The 17,504-nt window shown below is 40.6% G+C and overlaps 1 protein-coding gene across 1 annotated transcript in view; it reads left to right on the top strand.

The window, feature by feature from the left end:
• Positions 1 to 1,570: 1,570 nt before the first annotated feature.
• The window catches only part of EDAR (ectodysplasin A receptor), a 99,651-nt gene continuing 83,717 nt past the window's right edge, over positions 1,571 to 17,504 (top strand). The window contains exon 1 of the mRNA XM_044984914.1: positions 1,571 to 1,666. Within this exon, the coding sequence (XP_044840849.1) occupies positions 1,643 to 1,666 (24 nt within the window). The 5' untranslated portion in view covers positions 1,571 to 1,642. The remainder of the gene's footprint in view (positions 1,667 to 17,504) is intronic.

The following is a 17,504-nucleotide window of genomic DNA, read 5'->3' as shown; positions in this document are numbered from 1 at the left end:
ATAAATTCTTTTCTATTAAGGACTTGTTTGGTCTTTCCTTGGGTGGATTCTCAGGGAAAGAGAAGGGGGAGGTATCCCTCTGTAGTTAGATCCCGGTATCTCTCCTAGGAAAAGGGAGGGGGGAGGAAGCAGGGGGAATGGTTTAGTTCTCCTGGGTGTAAGAACTCCATGGATTTGGGGCTCTTGGAATCCCCTAGGATTTTGGGGAAGGACTGTGTCTCAATCCACATATCTGATTGAGTGGTGGCAGCTTACTAGATCTAAACTAGGATTTTAGTTTAGAGGGAAACCAAGTCAGGTCCCCACATTGGAGCCCAACAGCTCCAAGTGGGGGTGAGACCTATGACATGGTGGCAGAGGTGGGATACTGACTTACTGTGTTGCAGGTCATAGTGCATTCCCCTGCCATTGCAGGATTGTCTGTTGCAGAATATTTGGTAGAGCTTTGTCCAGTCTAGTTTGTTAGGGCTGGTTGAAAAGTGGAAAAAACCCAAAATAGTTAGATTTAAAAAAATAAAATAAAAAAGGGCACTCAACTTTTATCACCCATCCAAACCTAACATTGCCTCTTAATTAAATTTGTATAACAATATATAAAAGTCAAAATAACAAATGACTAGCAGATTATTGAAAATGGAATTGCTGAATGAAAGCCTACATTTTAGCAACTTTAACGTTGCCTCCTTATAAGTTCCACAAACACATGTAAAGTTAAGAAGCACGTACTATTAGAAGGTTGTAAAATTCCATTTCCTTACTAAGGGTATAATTTCCAATGTTTTATATACTTCTAACATATAGTACACTATTACTTATTAAAAAGACAGTATGCATATTAGTTGTTAAACACAAGCAAATGTACCAATTATATAAAATAAAAGACCATATATTTGATACATTCCAAATCCCTAGTGATAAGATTTCCTGCTTCATTCATGAAAGGAATCTTGCTACTCCTTCAATACATGGACTGAGAGGAAAATTTTCTAATCCACCCTGAGATTAAACTAGTATGAAAGTCTTTACTTCTTATTCAGCTAAATTGCATATGTGTCTGTATATATTCAACAATATATTTATAATTGTTTCAGAACACAACAAAGGGGAATACAGTCGTTGAGGTTGGTGGAAAGATATAACTTCCATGTAGTGATAATAAGTGAAGAAAGAATGGGTGCCATGAGAGAAGTGGCTACATCCCGTACCTGTTCATTTCCAGACTTCCACATTTCTGAGGCAGAAGAATTATTTTATGGAAATGATCATACATTTTATGGACATTAAGCAAACTGTGATATGCATTTTCACTCTAAACTATTTGGCTTTTAGTTAGGGATTTTTCCAACTTTACTCATGTAGAATAATACCTTACTCCATATGTAGGCCTACCGATTTCAGTGGCTAGCATGCCTCAGAGAGTAAGGGTGGCAAAATCTGTCTCTGAGTTTCTTGTTGACTAATATTCTCTCTCTGTTAAAGAGCTTTGATTGTCTTATTAGGTCCATACGTTTTGTATATCTGCGTCCTGCTTCTGGAGCTTTCCATCAAAAGGATGCACATGTAGGAAAAAAATAGACTTCAGTATTTCAGCTGAACAGCTTTATGCATGTAACAGTCTGAGCACAGGAGATGCTTTGATAAAATGGCCCTCTGCAAACCAATCAAGGTTAGTCACATTTCTTTACAATCCTAAAGATGCATCATCTCGAGATGCCAATAACAAGTTTGGTGGTCCAAAGCTTTTCATAGTGGAGTGTCTGAAGTCAATAAATCATGACACAACAGGTTTTTGTTCATTTCCTATTATCTGCCCATGAAAAAAGTGCTAGCAGCATACCATACAGCTTGTTAGCAACAATCAAAACAGCCTTGCCCAACCACACATTGGTGTGTCTAACTTTGATGTAATTAACCTTAACAGAAAAATAACTCATTTGTCAATACCATCACTGTTATCATTAAAAGATAATTTATGGTTTTAATTAAATGTCACTTGCAGTTGGAGATGTGATATACAAATTTGGCGTTGAGGAGCATACATGGATTTATGTAACTGAGGTACAAAGCAGAGCCAAGCCAGCAAAAATTCAGCCTGCAAAGTAGCTCACATCACGTGTGTTCAAACACAAGCATGAAGCTCTTACTATTACAAAATGCTTTATGCAGTGTTGCTGTAGGTGTGTTGATCCCACAATATTAGAGAGACAAGGTGGGTGCGTACTTCGCCCACCTTTTCTCTACAAAGGTTTGCCATTGTAAACAAACACTTTCCCACTTGTGTTTATTTTTCCGGTAGGATTGGCTTTTGTATTTCAACAGCTGAAGCATTTCAGGAAAATGCGCCAGGGGGCTCCCAGCATTGTGTGACATTGTGGTTCACCAGTTGTTTTATATTTGGCAGCTGTATTTTCCAGACCTTTTCGTTATGATCTTTGCTTTCCTTTAATCAACTATTCATTTGGGGAAATAGTATTATATTGTGTAGTTTTGCTCTTTGGTGCACATTCAGTTGCTTCGGTATTAATGCTCTTCTTTCCATAGTTACACAAGGCTGTACCTACTCAGAGCCAGACCATCCCTTATGGGGAGTGCCTGACCGTGGACTAAAAAACCGTGGGGGTAAAAAAAAAAGGTAAAAGTGGCCAGTGTGGGCCAAATGTGGGGGAGATGAATGGAAATGGCATCACATCTATCCCTTTGCTATGAAGAGGGAGGAGCTAGTGGGGGGCTGCTCACCAAAGCATCATCATCCCCCTGTAAGATTTTAGATGCAAGATTGCATTGACATTATCAGCACTACTTGTGCAGAAACCTCCTGAGCACACTGACACAGTCCCAAGGGCAGTAGGGTTTCAGCCAAGTGACGTTCCTATGACAGTATGGCTTCCTGAGAGATTATTCTGGTACAGGGGTGGGAAGGAAGGCACATACATGCAGTAGAGACTCTCTCTTCTTCTCTGACCTCATCCTGCAATTGTATGGGTTGGTGCTTCGAACTCTCTGGAGCACTTAGCACTGCCAAAATGCCACCAATGGCCTTTTAAGGCTGTGCCCCTAGCCTGCTCTCTGTGCCTGTAGGTGAAACCCATTCTCCTCCCTAGTGGGCTGGGAGTTACAACTCACAGCATTTCCTCTCCTTTTTATATGCCTATGGAAGGGGTGATTTGACCCTTGGTCATTACTCAGGCAAACCTCCCACAAACTCCAGTGAAAGCATTTCCTGAGTAACGTGTAAAATGTGCACTGTAACAGTCTGTATTGTGCAAAGATCAAACCATAGTATTACAGGAAGATCACAATACTGTTGGTTTTGGAAGTTTTATGCAGAAGTCTGTTCGTTTTGGGTTATTTCCCTTACAGCAATAGGAATACATAGTTTGTTGAAGTTTTGCTGTAATCTGACCCCTATGATGCTATGAAAATCCCCAGGTCATAGCCCCAAGGTAACAGAAAGTCGGATAATGTCAATGCAAACTGCATCTGAAATCTTTGTTAAAATTTTGATGGTAACATGGTATGAATAGTCTAAAATATTACATGTATATGATTTTGCCATAGATAGATTTGCATGTTACTTACATCTATTTCTAATATGCAGCATCATTTGCTGCATTAGTTTTAGTAACTGAGTACTGTTGTTCTTCCATTTTTTATAATCTCCATGTTCCAGTCATCTTCACACATTCTTCAGGGATATCTTCTTTTGTACTTTAACTCCTTTGCTGATTTTTGTTATAACATCTGTGCTATTGAAATGTCCCTTTGAAATGTTGATCCTTCATGGGAACAATACTTGCCTAGCACAAGGATTGATACAGGAAGGTATTCCTGTACAGGCTCTCTTTAGTTTGATTTCAGTGTTCCTTATCTTGATCTTGTCTTAATGGTCCCACATGGGGATGGGAACACTACAAGTTTCTTGTGTCCTTATATCCATTTCATCCCACCCTTGCTAGTGAATGCACTATAGCAAGAATGAGGTGGCAAAAATTGCCCATGACAAAATTATTTAGGCTAGTCAAAACGAAAGGAGAGAGTGTGAGGAACTTCAGCGGTAACTAACCAAGCTACGTCAATAGGAAACAGGTTAGTAGATAAAATTAAGCATTGACAAATGCAAATAATGCTGAACGAAAGCAATAACCAGAACATATACCTTACTAGGTTCTAAGTTAACTATGACAACACAAGAAACAGACTTGGGCATCATTGCAAACAGCTTAGTGAAAACCTTTGCTCAACAATAAGCAGTGGTCTTTTTCTCTTTTTTGGATGCACAAGGAATGAGATGGAGAATAATTCTAAAATATAATGCCATTATGTAAATCAAAGCTATGCTGACTCTTGGAAGACTGTGTTCATTTCTGGTCACCCTACCTCAAAAGGGATGGAGGGGTTTCAGAAACAGGCAAAAACAGTGAGTAGAGGCCTTAAAAAACTTTCATGAGACGAGAGATTGAAAAAACTGGGTCTCTTCATTCTAGAGAAGAAACTAATACAAAGGGGCATAATAAAGATATCCAGAGAAATGACTACAGAAGACATGTAGGAAACTTCTACCTTTTCACTCTTTCAGACAATGCACAAAAAGAGAGGGAGATTCATTGAACCTGAAAGGCAAATAATTTAAAATTGCTAGAAGGAAATACACATTCACTTATCACACAGTTAGCCTGTAGATTACCGCCACAAAATATCCCTGAAACCAAGAACTCAGTTGAACAAGAAAAAAGTTAGACATCTATCTATATCTATATATAAGAATATTCAAATTATAACAGCGAAGAATAAAACCCCAAGAGTCTGGGAACAGATATAGACTATCAAGCTTCAAGGCAAAAGCCATACTCTAATTACCAGAGGTCTGGAAGAAACTCCCCTGTATGGCAGCTCAATCCACAACTTTGCCTTCTGTAAGTTTTCCTCCACCTTCCTCCAAAGCACTCTTGTCTCTAAGATACTGAATTAGATGGATCACTAGTCTGATCCAGTGGATCGCTAGTCTGATCCATTCCTATGAGGTGGGAGGAGAGAGAGAGGGAAGGAGGGTCCTGAGAATGGAAGTAAAATGGTTTGAAGTTCAAGAAGTATGTGGTGGGCAGGTGGAAACTAGAGGTTAAATGGGTGATGTTGAAGCAGATGAGATGGCAGTTGGAGAGAGGTAAACGTGAGGCAACTCTGAAATGGAGAGTGTGGAAAAGGCAGTATTTAGTGAAGACTAGTCTATGAGTAGCCATTTTGGTAACAGAGACTGTTGATCTAGGGTAGAAGGTCAAGCAAAGAATTGATGGCGAGGAGGCAGGAAGCTAGGAAATGAGACTACCCATCATTGTGGTCAATTACAATAAGGAAGGGAAATTGGAATGAAATGAAGAGGAAGAGCTAGGTGATGAAATCAGAGGAAAAGGTGAATAGGAGGGAGTTAGGGGATTGTAGAAGATGTCTATATGACGAGGAAGAGGAAGAAGAGTTTGAGGAAGTGGTGTTTGAATGACTGAAAAGAGGGTGGAGAAAGAAGTTATTTAACTCTCCACTACGATCTTTGGGGACAATTAAAGGGTAAGGAGTGTAATAAACAAGAAAGGAACAAAAAACTGGAGAACATCTCTGGTGAACTGCTGCACACCGCCAGGCGATGTTCCCAACCGCCCCCCTCCAGGGTACATCTCCAAATCCCTATGTTCATAATACTGTCCTTTAGGAGGGAGCATCTCTAAATTACAATCTTCTACAAACATTTCTACATCTTCCCTCTTAAAGAAAAACGAATTAACTCACATATACACATACATAGTTGTTAGCTGTTTCTATATAACACATACATTAAATTCTCAACCCATGTAGCACATTTCCATAAACCCAACATATCAACTACCTAGAGAGGAGCAGTTACCAGCACATCATACCCCTTCTCCAGGCAGGTTAGCAAGTCTCTATGAGTCTTTCAGGACATTTAATCTCCCGCTCTGTTCTTCTCAGTATCAGTCTTACATTAGAATCTGACTTGTTCTCTTGTTTCTGACAGTTTCTCCTTTGTGCCTTGATGATTAAGGATCAGTCAGATAGGAAATGCCAGATCAGCTGTCAATGTGTTGGAACTTCCTGGGATTACTCATAGATCCCTTTAATTACATCAAAATGTGTCCTCCTGGTCTGTCTAGACTGGGATACAGCTGTTCTTTAATGGCACCTCTTTGGCCCCAAGTACCAGATGTGTGATTTCTCAGGCACACTCTGTCACCCGGGTTAAGCAATGGGAGATCACGGGCGCTTTTGTCAAAATAATCTCTCTCCTTCCACTTCTGATTTTCTTTCATTTTCCATATGGTTTCATTGTTATGAGCTTTCAGCAAGTTATCAGTAATTGGTAAATTAGATCTGATCCTTCTTCCATTAACAGCTGAGCTGGAGAAAAGCCATTGTCCAGAGGTGTACTTTGATAAACAAATAAAGCTTTATACAAAATCGCCCAGACTGTCAAAAGTCTTTTTCAGAAGGTTTTTTACTGTCCATATATACCTTTCCACAAGTCCATTTTACTGGGGGTCATTTGGACTTGACATTTTGTGATGAAAATCCCAATCTATGGCAAATTGCCTAAAATCTGCACTGGAAAATGGTGGCCCATTGTCGCTGAAGACTTCATCTGAAATTTCATGTCTGGAGAAGATTCCCTTCATGCTGGCTGTCACTGGCTTACAATTAGTACTGTACAATGTGCAAATTTTGGAATGCAAAGAACAATTATCTGTGACTATTAAGTAATCCTTTTAAATACCTGGCATTCAGTCAGTGCCAACCTTCTCATATGGCCTTTGCGGAACTGGATGCACTTGACTTTTCTGCATTTGGGATCTGCGGCATTATGAAAAATGATTATTTTCCCACATTTATGACAGAGTTTCCCAAAGGCACTACAATGTTTGGGTCCATGCTGTGATCCACACTTCCCATATGACTTTCTATATTCATTCTTCATCCTAGTGGTGGTTTTCATAGTGAGTGATTCCACTCTTTGATTTGACCTATTCAGGCTATATTCTTTTGTACTTAGTACATGGTAACCCTTCTGGTGAATTCATGAATTTGGTTTGTGCTTTCACAGTTTCTGCTGCCCTGCATATTCGGAAAGCTTTTTTTAAAAGTTAAATCTCCTTCACGGAGCAGTCTCTCTCTTAACATGTTGTCTTTAATGCCACAGATGATTCTATTCCTGACCAAAGACTCTGTCAGCTCACCAAAGTCCCAGATTTTACTAACTTTCCTTAATTCTGTGACATATTGCTCTACTATGCCATCATCAGTTTTTTGCATGCACGTAAAAATAAATTTCTCTCTCAAAGGTTTTATTCCTTTTTGGCATTCAATGTTCCTCAAATTTAGTCAGTATTTTACTTAATTTCATCCTTTCATCTTCCTCAAATTTAAAATTGTTATAAATATCCAATGCTTTCTCCCTAACAATATGCAAAAAGATTATTTCATTTGATCATTTTTCTCATCTGCCCCAATGGCTGCTAAATACAATTTAAATCTCTGAATTTTTTTCCAGTTCTCTGCAACATTGCCTGACAATTGCAGATTAGATGGAGGTTACAACACATCCATTTTTGGCTTTTCCCCCTCTTCTTAAGCTAGGCAAGCTACAAGTGTGCTCACCAAATACATGCAAAAGCCTCTGTGCCTGGTGCACCACGTGCTTCTCTGGTGCCTTCCTTTGTCTCAGCTTTCAGTTGCAAACACAGAAGTTAACTTCAAAATGACTTCAGTTTCCTTCTTATCCAGCACTTCTGAGACCATGTAACTCAGCACTTCTGAGACCATTGTGGTTCATTAAATAACAAATCGATGACTGTGAAAGGAATAAAACTTTAATAAAACAAACTAGAGAGCATCTCTGATGAACTGCTGCACACAGTTGTGCAGTGTTCCCAACCCTCATCTCCAGGGTACATCGCTAAATTCCTATGTTCATAATACTGTCCTTTATGAGGGAGCGTCTCTAAATTACAATATCCTATAAACACCTCTCTACAAGGAGTATGAGAGGAGGCATTCTGGCTGCAAGTGCAGTGTCAGTTGCAGGGGGGAATCTAACTTTTGTTGTATGCAAGAAGATAGTGGTGATCTTTTCCAAGGTACTATGGATAATCCAGATGGAACACGGTGCGGTATGGGGGCGATGCAGTACAAAAAAATTCTTCAGCACATAGATATTAAATTCAATATTTCTTACTCTACATGCAGATTTCAAATTAAATAATAGCACAAGAGATACTGTTGTGATTGAACTGCATTGGGCAGAAAATAGAGGGCTTGTGGGTGTAGGATTGTGTGTATAGAAATGGAGGGGCAGTGCTGTATAATTTCAGGGTCTCTGCTGTATAATTCATGTCTAATGTTCTAATTAGGACAAGATGCTTTGATTATGGCTTTAAATACTTTGGAATTGCAAGTAAGCTATTTTTAGACAGATACAGAGCAACTGTAATGAAATGACTGCCTAGGGCCACATATTTAGATTTTTCTCTTTTACTGCTGTTGTGTGACAAGTGAGTTCCTTCACCTGCATCTCTTTTAGTAAAACTGCTTTTCTTTCATTGCATTTGACTTGGGCTCAACCAATAGTCCTTACTTTGCTGCCAAGAGCTAAAATGTCAGAATGAAATACAGAATGCTATTTTCTCAGATACCCAATGTCTTAAGTTATAAAGGTGCCAAGCTATGTGTCCACAATGTAATCCTGTGATTATCCCATGGACCTATGTTCCTTTTTTCAATCCACTGACTATGGTCTCATGAAATTGATTTCTTTGGGAACGTCACAAACCTCCTGCTGGCACCAGTAACAGGATATCAAACCTTGAGAAATATCAGCACAAATGTGAAACCTTTCATCTGTTGGGGGGGGGGGGCAATTGTGACTGAGCTCATATTGACATTGTCGACACAAGCATCTTTATCACTACACTTCATTTAGAGTACTGGTGTTTTTCCTACTATCCCAGACAAGGATTATTCTTTTGTGTAAGTTTTATAGCTGAACTTTGCATTTTCTTTTTTAATCGTAAATCCACTTTATTCAGACTTGTAATGGCATGTCTAGCTGAAAACAAATGCTGTACCTTGTGTCCTGGAAACATTTTTATTTGTATTGAAAATTATACTTATTAGGATGCAAAATTTTGATAATGTTCTAACTCAGATGGATCCTAATCAAAACTCAAAATCTGAACATCCCAAATATCTCATAAGCCTGGAAATTTTGCAAGTGACCTTTATCTTTAAAACTGGTAACTAAAACTTTGAATCTAAACATCCCTGAACATTGAGAGTTAGAAATCCAGATCCAGAGCTTAATGTTGGGCCCAATCCAGCACCCACTGATGTCAATGGAAATACTCCCACTGACTTTACAGGCATTGGATCAAGCTTACTGTAACTCATGTCTACCTTCAACAAATAACTAAAGAGATGTGCGGTCCAAATAAAATGCTATAAACCAGCCTATTGGGGTCATGACATCTGTTGCATCCTTCTGTTATCAGTCCTACAATGCTTCTTAGTGCCTAAACCAATGAAAACAGTTCTGAATGGATTGATAAAAATATCATTTTCTCTTTTTAATTTTATTTCAATCACTGCTGTACAGCGATTCTCCTATAGTGTTGTCACTATGTTGCCAGCTTAGAATGCCTAATTGTTTGTGGGAGTGTAAATGGGCCAACTCACCCCTGCGGCGCCTCCTACTGGTTGCTCCGGGGAATTAGCTCATTCCAGCCCTGGAGCGCCCTCTGCAGGCCAGTGATCCGCCTGTCCTCTGGCCCCCCATGTCCCTCCCTGGACCTGGTGCCCTTTTACATGGGGTGCTGCCCCCTGGCAGTAACCCCTTTCTCTCAGGGTCTCCCCTCCCCAGGGAACTCCCACCCTCTATCCCCACCTTGCCTCAGTGTATGGCCACTGCCAGTCATTGTCTAGCCCCACATCCTGGGGCAGACTGCAGTATCAGCCTATTCATCACTGGCAAGGAGGGTTTGGACCTGCTGCTTTGGCCTACCCCTGGGCTGCCTCTGCAACCCCCAGTACCTGTTAGCCCTCAGGTGGCAGCCTGGGGTTTTCCAGGCTGGAGCTCCCCAGCTCCTCTGCCTTTCCCCAGCCCTCCTTCACTCAGGTACCCGGTCTAGCTCCCTGCAGCCAGGCCCATCTCCCTCTGAATGCAGAGAGAGACTGTCTAGCTTCTGGCTTTCCTGGCCTTCTTATAAGGCCCTGTGGCTCAGTTTGGGGCGTGGCCCCAGCTGCCGCCACTTCCCCAATCAGCCCAGCCTAAAGCCCCTTCCCAGGGCTGTTTTAAACCCCATCAGGGCCCGAGCAGGGGTCCACTCTGCTACAGGGAGTAGCGGACATTTCCTACCGTACATTTGTAGCTTGTATGTCAGATTAGATGACAAACTCCTCAGGACAGGAAAGCATCTTAGTGTGTTTTTATACAGCACCTAGCACACTATGGCCTCACACTTGGCAGGGGCCTCTGAGTAATACTGCAAAATGAATGATAAGTCTGCAAATTGTTGTGGGGGGAGGGGGTCTATTTATGATGGACTTTTTTCTGTCCACATCACCTCAACATATTCTATAACTAGTGCATTGATACCTGTTAATATTGGATTTACATCAACCAAAGCTAGAGGAAATGTTGTCTGTCCAGGACATGTTGCCCCTCTTCTGCATGTTCTGTTTTCTGTCCTTTCTTCCTTCCCACCCCTTTTCTTCTTTACACACCCTAATACCTTGTGACTTAGGCTGATCCCACCTGAAAAAAGGGGGGAAAAAAATCAAGTAGTCATCTGAGCTTTTCTGGAATGTTGAAGCCTGAAGCTTCTCAGAATAGAAACTTTTGATGCTATGATGGTTAGTTTTGAAACTGGAAAGGAAGTTATGAAACAGAAAGTAGCGATCTGACAGTGTTTCTTAGTGGGAGGATGGGCTATATAAAAACATTGGAACCAACAAGAAACATGGCCAAACAAATTAAATAACATGATTTTATATCACAGTCCTTCTCGTCTCTTTACTAGAATGTGAGCATATCGGGCAAGACACTCTGTCATCTATAAAATGCTATGAACACTTTTGCCTATATAAAAATATGCCCCTCCTATGCCTAAATTCAGTAGCCAGTATGTTTAAAGACTAAAACACAGCTGCCTGCACATGCACTCGCAGTAGCCACATCCATTTTATATTTGCTGTCCATGTCACAGACACTGCACTCCGTCTGCTTTCTTGTGCATCCCGTCCCCCCATACATCTCTTACCAATCCCCTTTTACCTTCTCCCACTAGCTGCATCAGGGATTTGATTGTTGCCTGAAAGTGATCGCAATTCCTTGTGCGTTTATCTTAGATTATGTGGTCATTATAAGATGAAGTACTTGAAGCAGTCAGTCTGCGGTTGATTTGAAAACAGACGAGTCTCAACAATGAACTTAAAAGAAAGCTGGCAGGTATAAATCTTGTCTTCAAACAACCAGGCGCATTCCAGACATCAGAGACTCTTCTTTGTGTAAAGATTTTTTTATTCCCCCCTTTTCTTTTCCTTGGGCTTGGAAGAGGATAAAAGTGCAGGGGTGTATACATTCGTTTATTCTGATAATGAGGGTGAGGCTCACGGGCATGATAATTTGGCAGCCTCTCACTTCCTGTAACAGTTTAAAAAAAAATTATCCAAGGGCTGCTTAAAGACAAACATTTTTTGTTAAGCTGTTGGTGGTTCATTCTTATGAAGGAACCATACAATTAATCTTGATTGTATTAAAGAGGCAGGTTGTCTTTGTATGCTTTCCTGAGCTATAATTAATGAGGATCAAAAATGTTAGAGGCATAATATTTAACTAACATAGATGAAGCTATGCAACATCTGCAGCAATTATAGAAGTAAAATTAAAAACACCACCCTTTTCTTCAAAGTATCTGTAAGCACTTTCCCTATACAGTGATAGCTATTAAAATACATTTTGGTGAAAAATAATAGGTTCTAAAACCCAGAGGAATATGGCTGTTTCATCACATTAAACGCTGAGCACCTATTCTACAAGTACAGTCAAAGGGCTCCATGGCACTGATTCCTAGTGGCTTAACTGGAAGCCAAAGCGCTCAGCATCTTCCATGATGGGCTCATAAGCAGGCAAGAGTGTGTGTCTGGATATGTGTGGGTGTCAATCAAAGCTTCAAAAGCAACACAGCAGTTTCAGGATTTTACATGTTAAAAAAATCTTAATGTCTTTGCCTTTGGGAATTTTGTAGAACAGATTATCTTTAGGGCTGTTGATTAATCACAGTTAACTCACGCGATTAACTAAAAAAAATTAAATTGTGATTAATTGTGGTTTTAATCGCACGGTTAAACAAGAGAATACCAATTGAAAAATATTAACTATTTTGGATGTTTTTCTACATTTTCATATATTGTATTCTGTGTTGTAATTGAAATCAAAGTGTATATTTGTAAACAAAAGAAACAGTATTTTTCAATTCACCTCATTCAAGTACTATAGTGCAATCACTTTATTGTAGGGTGACCAAACAGGGCCACCCAGAGGATTCAGGGGGCCTGGGGCAAAGCAGTTTCAGGGGGCCCTTCCATAAAAAAAGCTGCAATACTATATTTTTTACGTTTCCAAATACATGATACTAACCAGTGAAATTATTCAAAAATAATTTTTGAATAATTTGAAAATACACAAAATACATTATTTAAAAACATTAAATGCTTTAATGGTATGTATATATTTGCAATTACATAATGGGCTGTTGGGAGTGTCTGGCTCAGAGGGGCTTACCATGCTGCTTACTCCCACCTCCCCTGTCTCCCGGAGCCTCAGCGCACCGTGTCCAGAAGCGGCCCTGGACAGCACTGCAGCGGCCTGGCTTCACGGGACTTGAGCTCCCGCCACTTGGCTGCAGCTCTCAGCCCCCACCCCCACCCCCTTACCATGTGGCTCCAAGCAGGAGGAGCTCAGGCCCCAGCAGAGCAAGCCACACTGCTTTATCTCTGTCCAGGGCCACTCCTGGACGCAGCGCGCTGAGGCACCGGGGGATGGGGAAGGTGGAGGCAGGGGGCAGCCTCCGACATTCCACTGCTTTGGATTGTTATCGAGCAGAATCCAGCATCAGCATGGACACATGTCCCCTGGAATGGTGCTTGAAACATGAAGGGACACGTGAAGCTTTAGCGCATCTGGCACATAAGTATCTTGGGATGCCGGCTACAACAGTACCATGAGAACATCTGTTCTCACTTTCAGGTGATAGTGTAAACAAGAAGTGGGCAGCATTATCTCCTGCAAATGTAAACAAACTTATTTGTCTGAGTGACTGAACAAGAAGTGGGACTGAGTGGACTTGCACTCTAAAATACAAGGCTCTAAAATTTTACATTGTTTTATTTTTGAATGCAGGTTTTTTTGTACATAATTCTACATTTGTAAGTCCAACTTCCATGATAAAGAGATTGAATTACAGTACTTGTATTAGGTGAATTGAGAAATACTATTTCTTTTGTTTTTTTTACAGTGCAGGTACTTGTAATGAAAAAATATAAAGTGAGCACTGTACACTTTGTATTCTGTGTTGTAATTGAAATCAATATATTTGAAAATGTAGAAAATATCAAAAAATATTTAAATAAATGGTATTCTATTATTGTTTAACAGTGCGATTAATCACACAATTTTTTTAATCGCTTGACAGCCCTAATCATCTTTTATCCCTGCTGCTGTTTTAAGTTTCCAGAACTTAAACATCAGAACTTCCCACCCTACTGCCCCACCTCCTTTTTGTCATCACAAGAGCCTCAGCTAAAGCGAGGAAATCAAGACGTAGCCACCATTGGGGTAACTCAAAACATGGCTGGCTCTAAATATTGCTGATTCACAAAACAAATGCACACTTTGTACAAACAATCGGAACATTAATTTATCTTGCGGGAAAGCATTCATTTCATATAGTCATCTTTACATCTGTGCTGCAAATAAATATGCAGAAACTCAACTCACAATTGGTCTGACAGCAATCAGCAATAAGCCAAAATTAGGCTGTAATTGGTCTGATTTAGGGTGCATTTAAATTCTTTAAGAATTTGGGATGGATCATTCCTCTAAGATCCAAAAGTGGAGGGCACCACCCTGTCGGAATCAATATTCCCTGTCACCTCTGTGGGATTCAGGTTTCACCTGAGAGGGAACATGTTGGGAAGGGACTAGCGGTGCAAATTACCCATTAGGAAGGGGATGGGAGTGCCACCTGAGGCTGCGTTAAGTTTACCCTGGAGACTCCTATGGTCTGTGTAGTCCCTAGTGGAGGTCCAGGGGCAACAGCGAGTAGAGCAGCTGACTGAAGCCGAACATGGAGGTGGGCAGAGGAAAGGATTTTGAACAGTTCACAGTCACAGTGCAGTCTCCATTGGTTGAGGATACACACCCACAATCAGTCAATTCAGTCCAAATAATGCTTTCTGCCATCTGAGCTTGACTAGGAGACTTGGTCCTATCCCAGGAGATGAAGACCTGACCTCAGGTTACTCAGACCTTCATCTACTCTATTCCAAAATGCTGCAGCTCATCCCCTTAGTAACACAGGATACTGTGGGCACATCAAACATATCCTCCGCTCGCTACACTGGCTTCCTCTAGAATTTCAAATCAAGTTCAAGGTGTCAGTCCTTATTTTCAAAATGGTCCATGTTCTGGGCCCAGGATACCTAAAAGACTGTGCAAGGCTCTGGGACGAAGACCGTGGTCTACAACTCCACTCCTCTGGCCCAATGGAACTTTCAACAATAAGCCTTACGCTCGTCCATGGGGGAAATGGACCTTTCTAGGGGGCTGGTGTGAGACTGTGGAATGAGCCCCCTCCCCAGGAAGCAAAGATCATCACAAATCCCACCACTTTCAGCTCCAAGCAAAAGGCACATTTCTGTGACCTTGCCTTCTTTAAGGCAAACAGATTGCAACAGGAATATTTATAAGCAACACCCTCGCCACACACCCATACAATCAAACCTAGACACTACACTGCACATGTTTCTCCCTCTGGTGAAAGGATGAGAGAACAAACATGTGACAGATGTGCAGTCATTGTTTAATGCACTGCTGGAAGGTGCTCAGATGCTATGGTGAAAAGCGTGGTAAAAAACCTATATAGAATAGATGTCACTGGTAGCATGACTTCATGTGAACTATGCTGCTATGAAGCTAGCCCCACCCTGTGCTTTTTGGAAGAAGGTGACTTTAAAATTCTATTTATTGAGCTTTCAACACAAGTCGTAGACAGAAAAAAAAATGAAGAACAGTGTTCTGATTAATACAGAAAAGTACAGCTTGACTGCGGAGACAATCAGTAATGGAATGATATCACTATGTAATGTGGGCTGAGGGAATGAACAGCAATATACTACCTAAAGCAGGGGTTCTCAATCTGGCAGTCAGGACCCCTCAGGGAGTAACGAGGTTATTACATGGGGGGTCGTGAGCCGTCAGCCTCCACCCCAAATCTCGCTTTGCCTCTAGCATATAGAGGCAAATGGTTAGATATATAAAAAGTGTTTTTAATTTATAAGAGGGGAGGGGGTGTCACACTCAGAGGCTTGCTATGTGAAAGGGGTCACCAGTACAAGAGTTTGAGAACTACTGACCTAAATCCTTTAAAAAAAAAAATACGAGACAAACAAATGTCAGAAGCTTCCCCACAACTATGAATAATTACTTGTTTACTGGAAGCCTACCATTACTCGGAAAAAATGGATACATACTTTTAGCAATAAAAAAATGCATGCTCTTCAAATGAGAAGTCTGACTTCTATGAAATGCATAAGATGTGGTCTTATAAAAACTAATTCAGAGAACAAAATTCCTAAGTTATCCATCCTCTACATTGCCCAGTGTGCTGTGCTGTTCATGTTCCTATCTTTCGGACGATAACGTTTTGAGGCAGGAACTCTCTTTATTTTTGAAAAAAGAACAGGAGTACTTGTGGCACCTTAGAGACTATTTGAGCATAAGCTTTTGTGGGCTACGGCCACAAGTACTCCTGTTCTTTTTGCAGATACAGACTAACACGGCTGCTACTCTGAAACCTGTCTTTATGCATTGTACAGAATTGAATATGTTTTCAATTATTAACTAATAGTAATTAGTATTAGTTATTTCCTACCTGTGAACAATTGTCAACCAAAATAGTTTAAGATGAAGTAAAGGTTCTAATTTTTTTCTATTTAAAGGGAGGGTGGAATTTTAAGCATATATATAATATATATATATATTATATATATATATATAGCAGTTTAACACCACCACATTAGAAAACCTGAAAATTTGAAGTTAAGGTTACACTTTAAAAGCTAACAAATATATAATGAAATACACAGTTTAATTCACACCAAAAGTTTTACTCTCCTCCCTCTCAGCTAACTTTCTGCCCTGTGTGACTTGCATGTGAATTGGAGACCTTGTCATGAGGGTGTTCTGATAAGGAACTTTTCAGAAGGGCTTTAAGAAGTTTACAGCCTGTGACTGTGGACTTCTTGCATCTGCTACATTGCCTTTGTTTAGTTTGTCTGTGGAGTCAAAGAACTCTGGAAACCAAGCAATTTGATTTTGAGTACATGGGTCTATGATATGCAGAGATTACCCCAGTCACTCCACAAAACCACTGTGTAAGAAATCTAATTTGTGATCCTTCCCTTAAAGCGCAGTTCTGCTCTGAAAATGACAGTAAAAATGGCTTCATGGGATTTTCTATTTGTCTCGCTTACTCCATATATGTGCTCAGTATACAAATGTTTATTCTGACTCCCCGCTGCCTTTCACCTTGTGTAATCATTTTCATCCAGGCAAAGTCAGAATAAATGCTGCTAAAATCAGCATAGTGGTTTTTTGCACCCACTTTCCACTCCCGTTGCACAAGAATAAATAACCAGTGTGGCAGGCAGTGGAGATTTATGCCCATTTTCTCTAACTGCCATCGCTCATAAGCTGGAATCTGAAAGTCAAGCTGTGCTCTTCCCTGCTCTTGCATCCTCACATGATTCAAAGACTCTGCAGGCCAAAATCTGCTCTCCCTTCCAACACCACTATCTTCAAACACTACTCTTTGTTACACCTGGGCAACCCTGTAGTTTTCAATGTAGCTACACAGATGTAACAATTTCTTGGATTTAAAAAAGTGTGTAAGAAGTGCTCAGTGACAGGAATCCCTTTGGCTCTAACAAACTTTACAGGAGCTTCCACAGATGGCAAGATGTGCAACAATGAACCCTACTCCTCCCTAAATCACTTCCCCAGATCCCCATAGGGCTTCCTTTTACCTGCACCTCTCACAGCTACTACAGCTGGTGCCCTCCCCACCCATGACTCTCCCCTCCTCTCCTTTAGACTGGCCTCCTAGCCATCCAACAATACTTTTGTGGCTTCTGCTCCCTAAATCTTGAGTGCTTGTGTCAGTGCTTTG

This window comes from Mauremys mutica, chromosome 1 (genome assembly GCF_020497125.1).
Source record: "Mauremys mutica isolate MM-2020 ecotype Southern chromosome 1, ASM2049712v1, whole genome shotgun sequence".
NCBI classification, from domain to species: domain Eukaryota; kingdom Metazoa; phylum Chordata; order Testudines; family Geoemydidae; genus Mauremys; species Mauremys mutica.
This window is presented reverse-complemented; position numbering and strand designations above follow the sequence as displayed.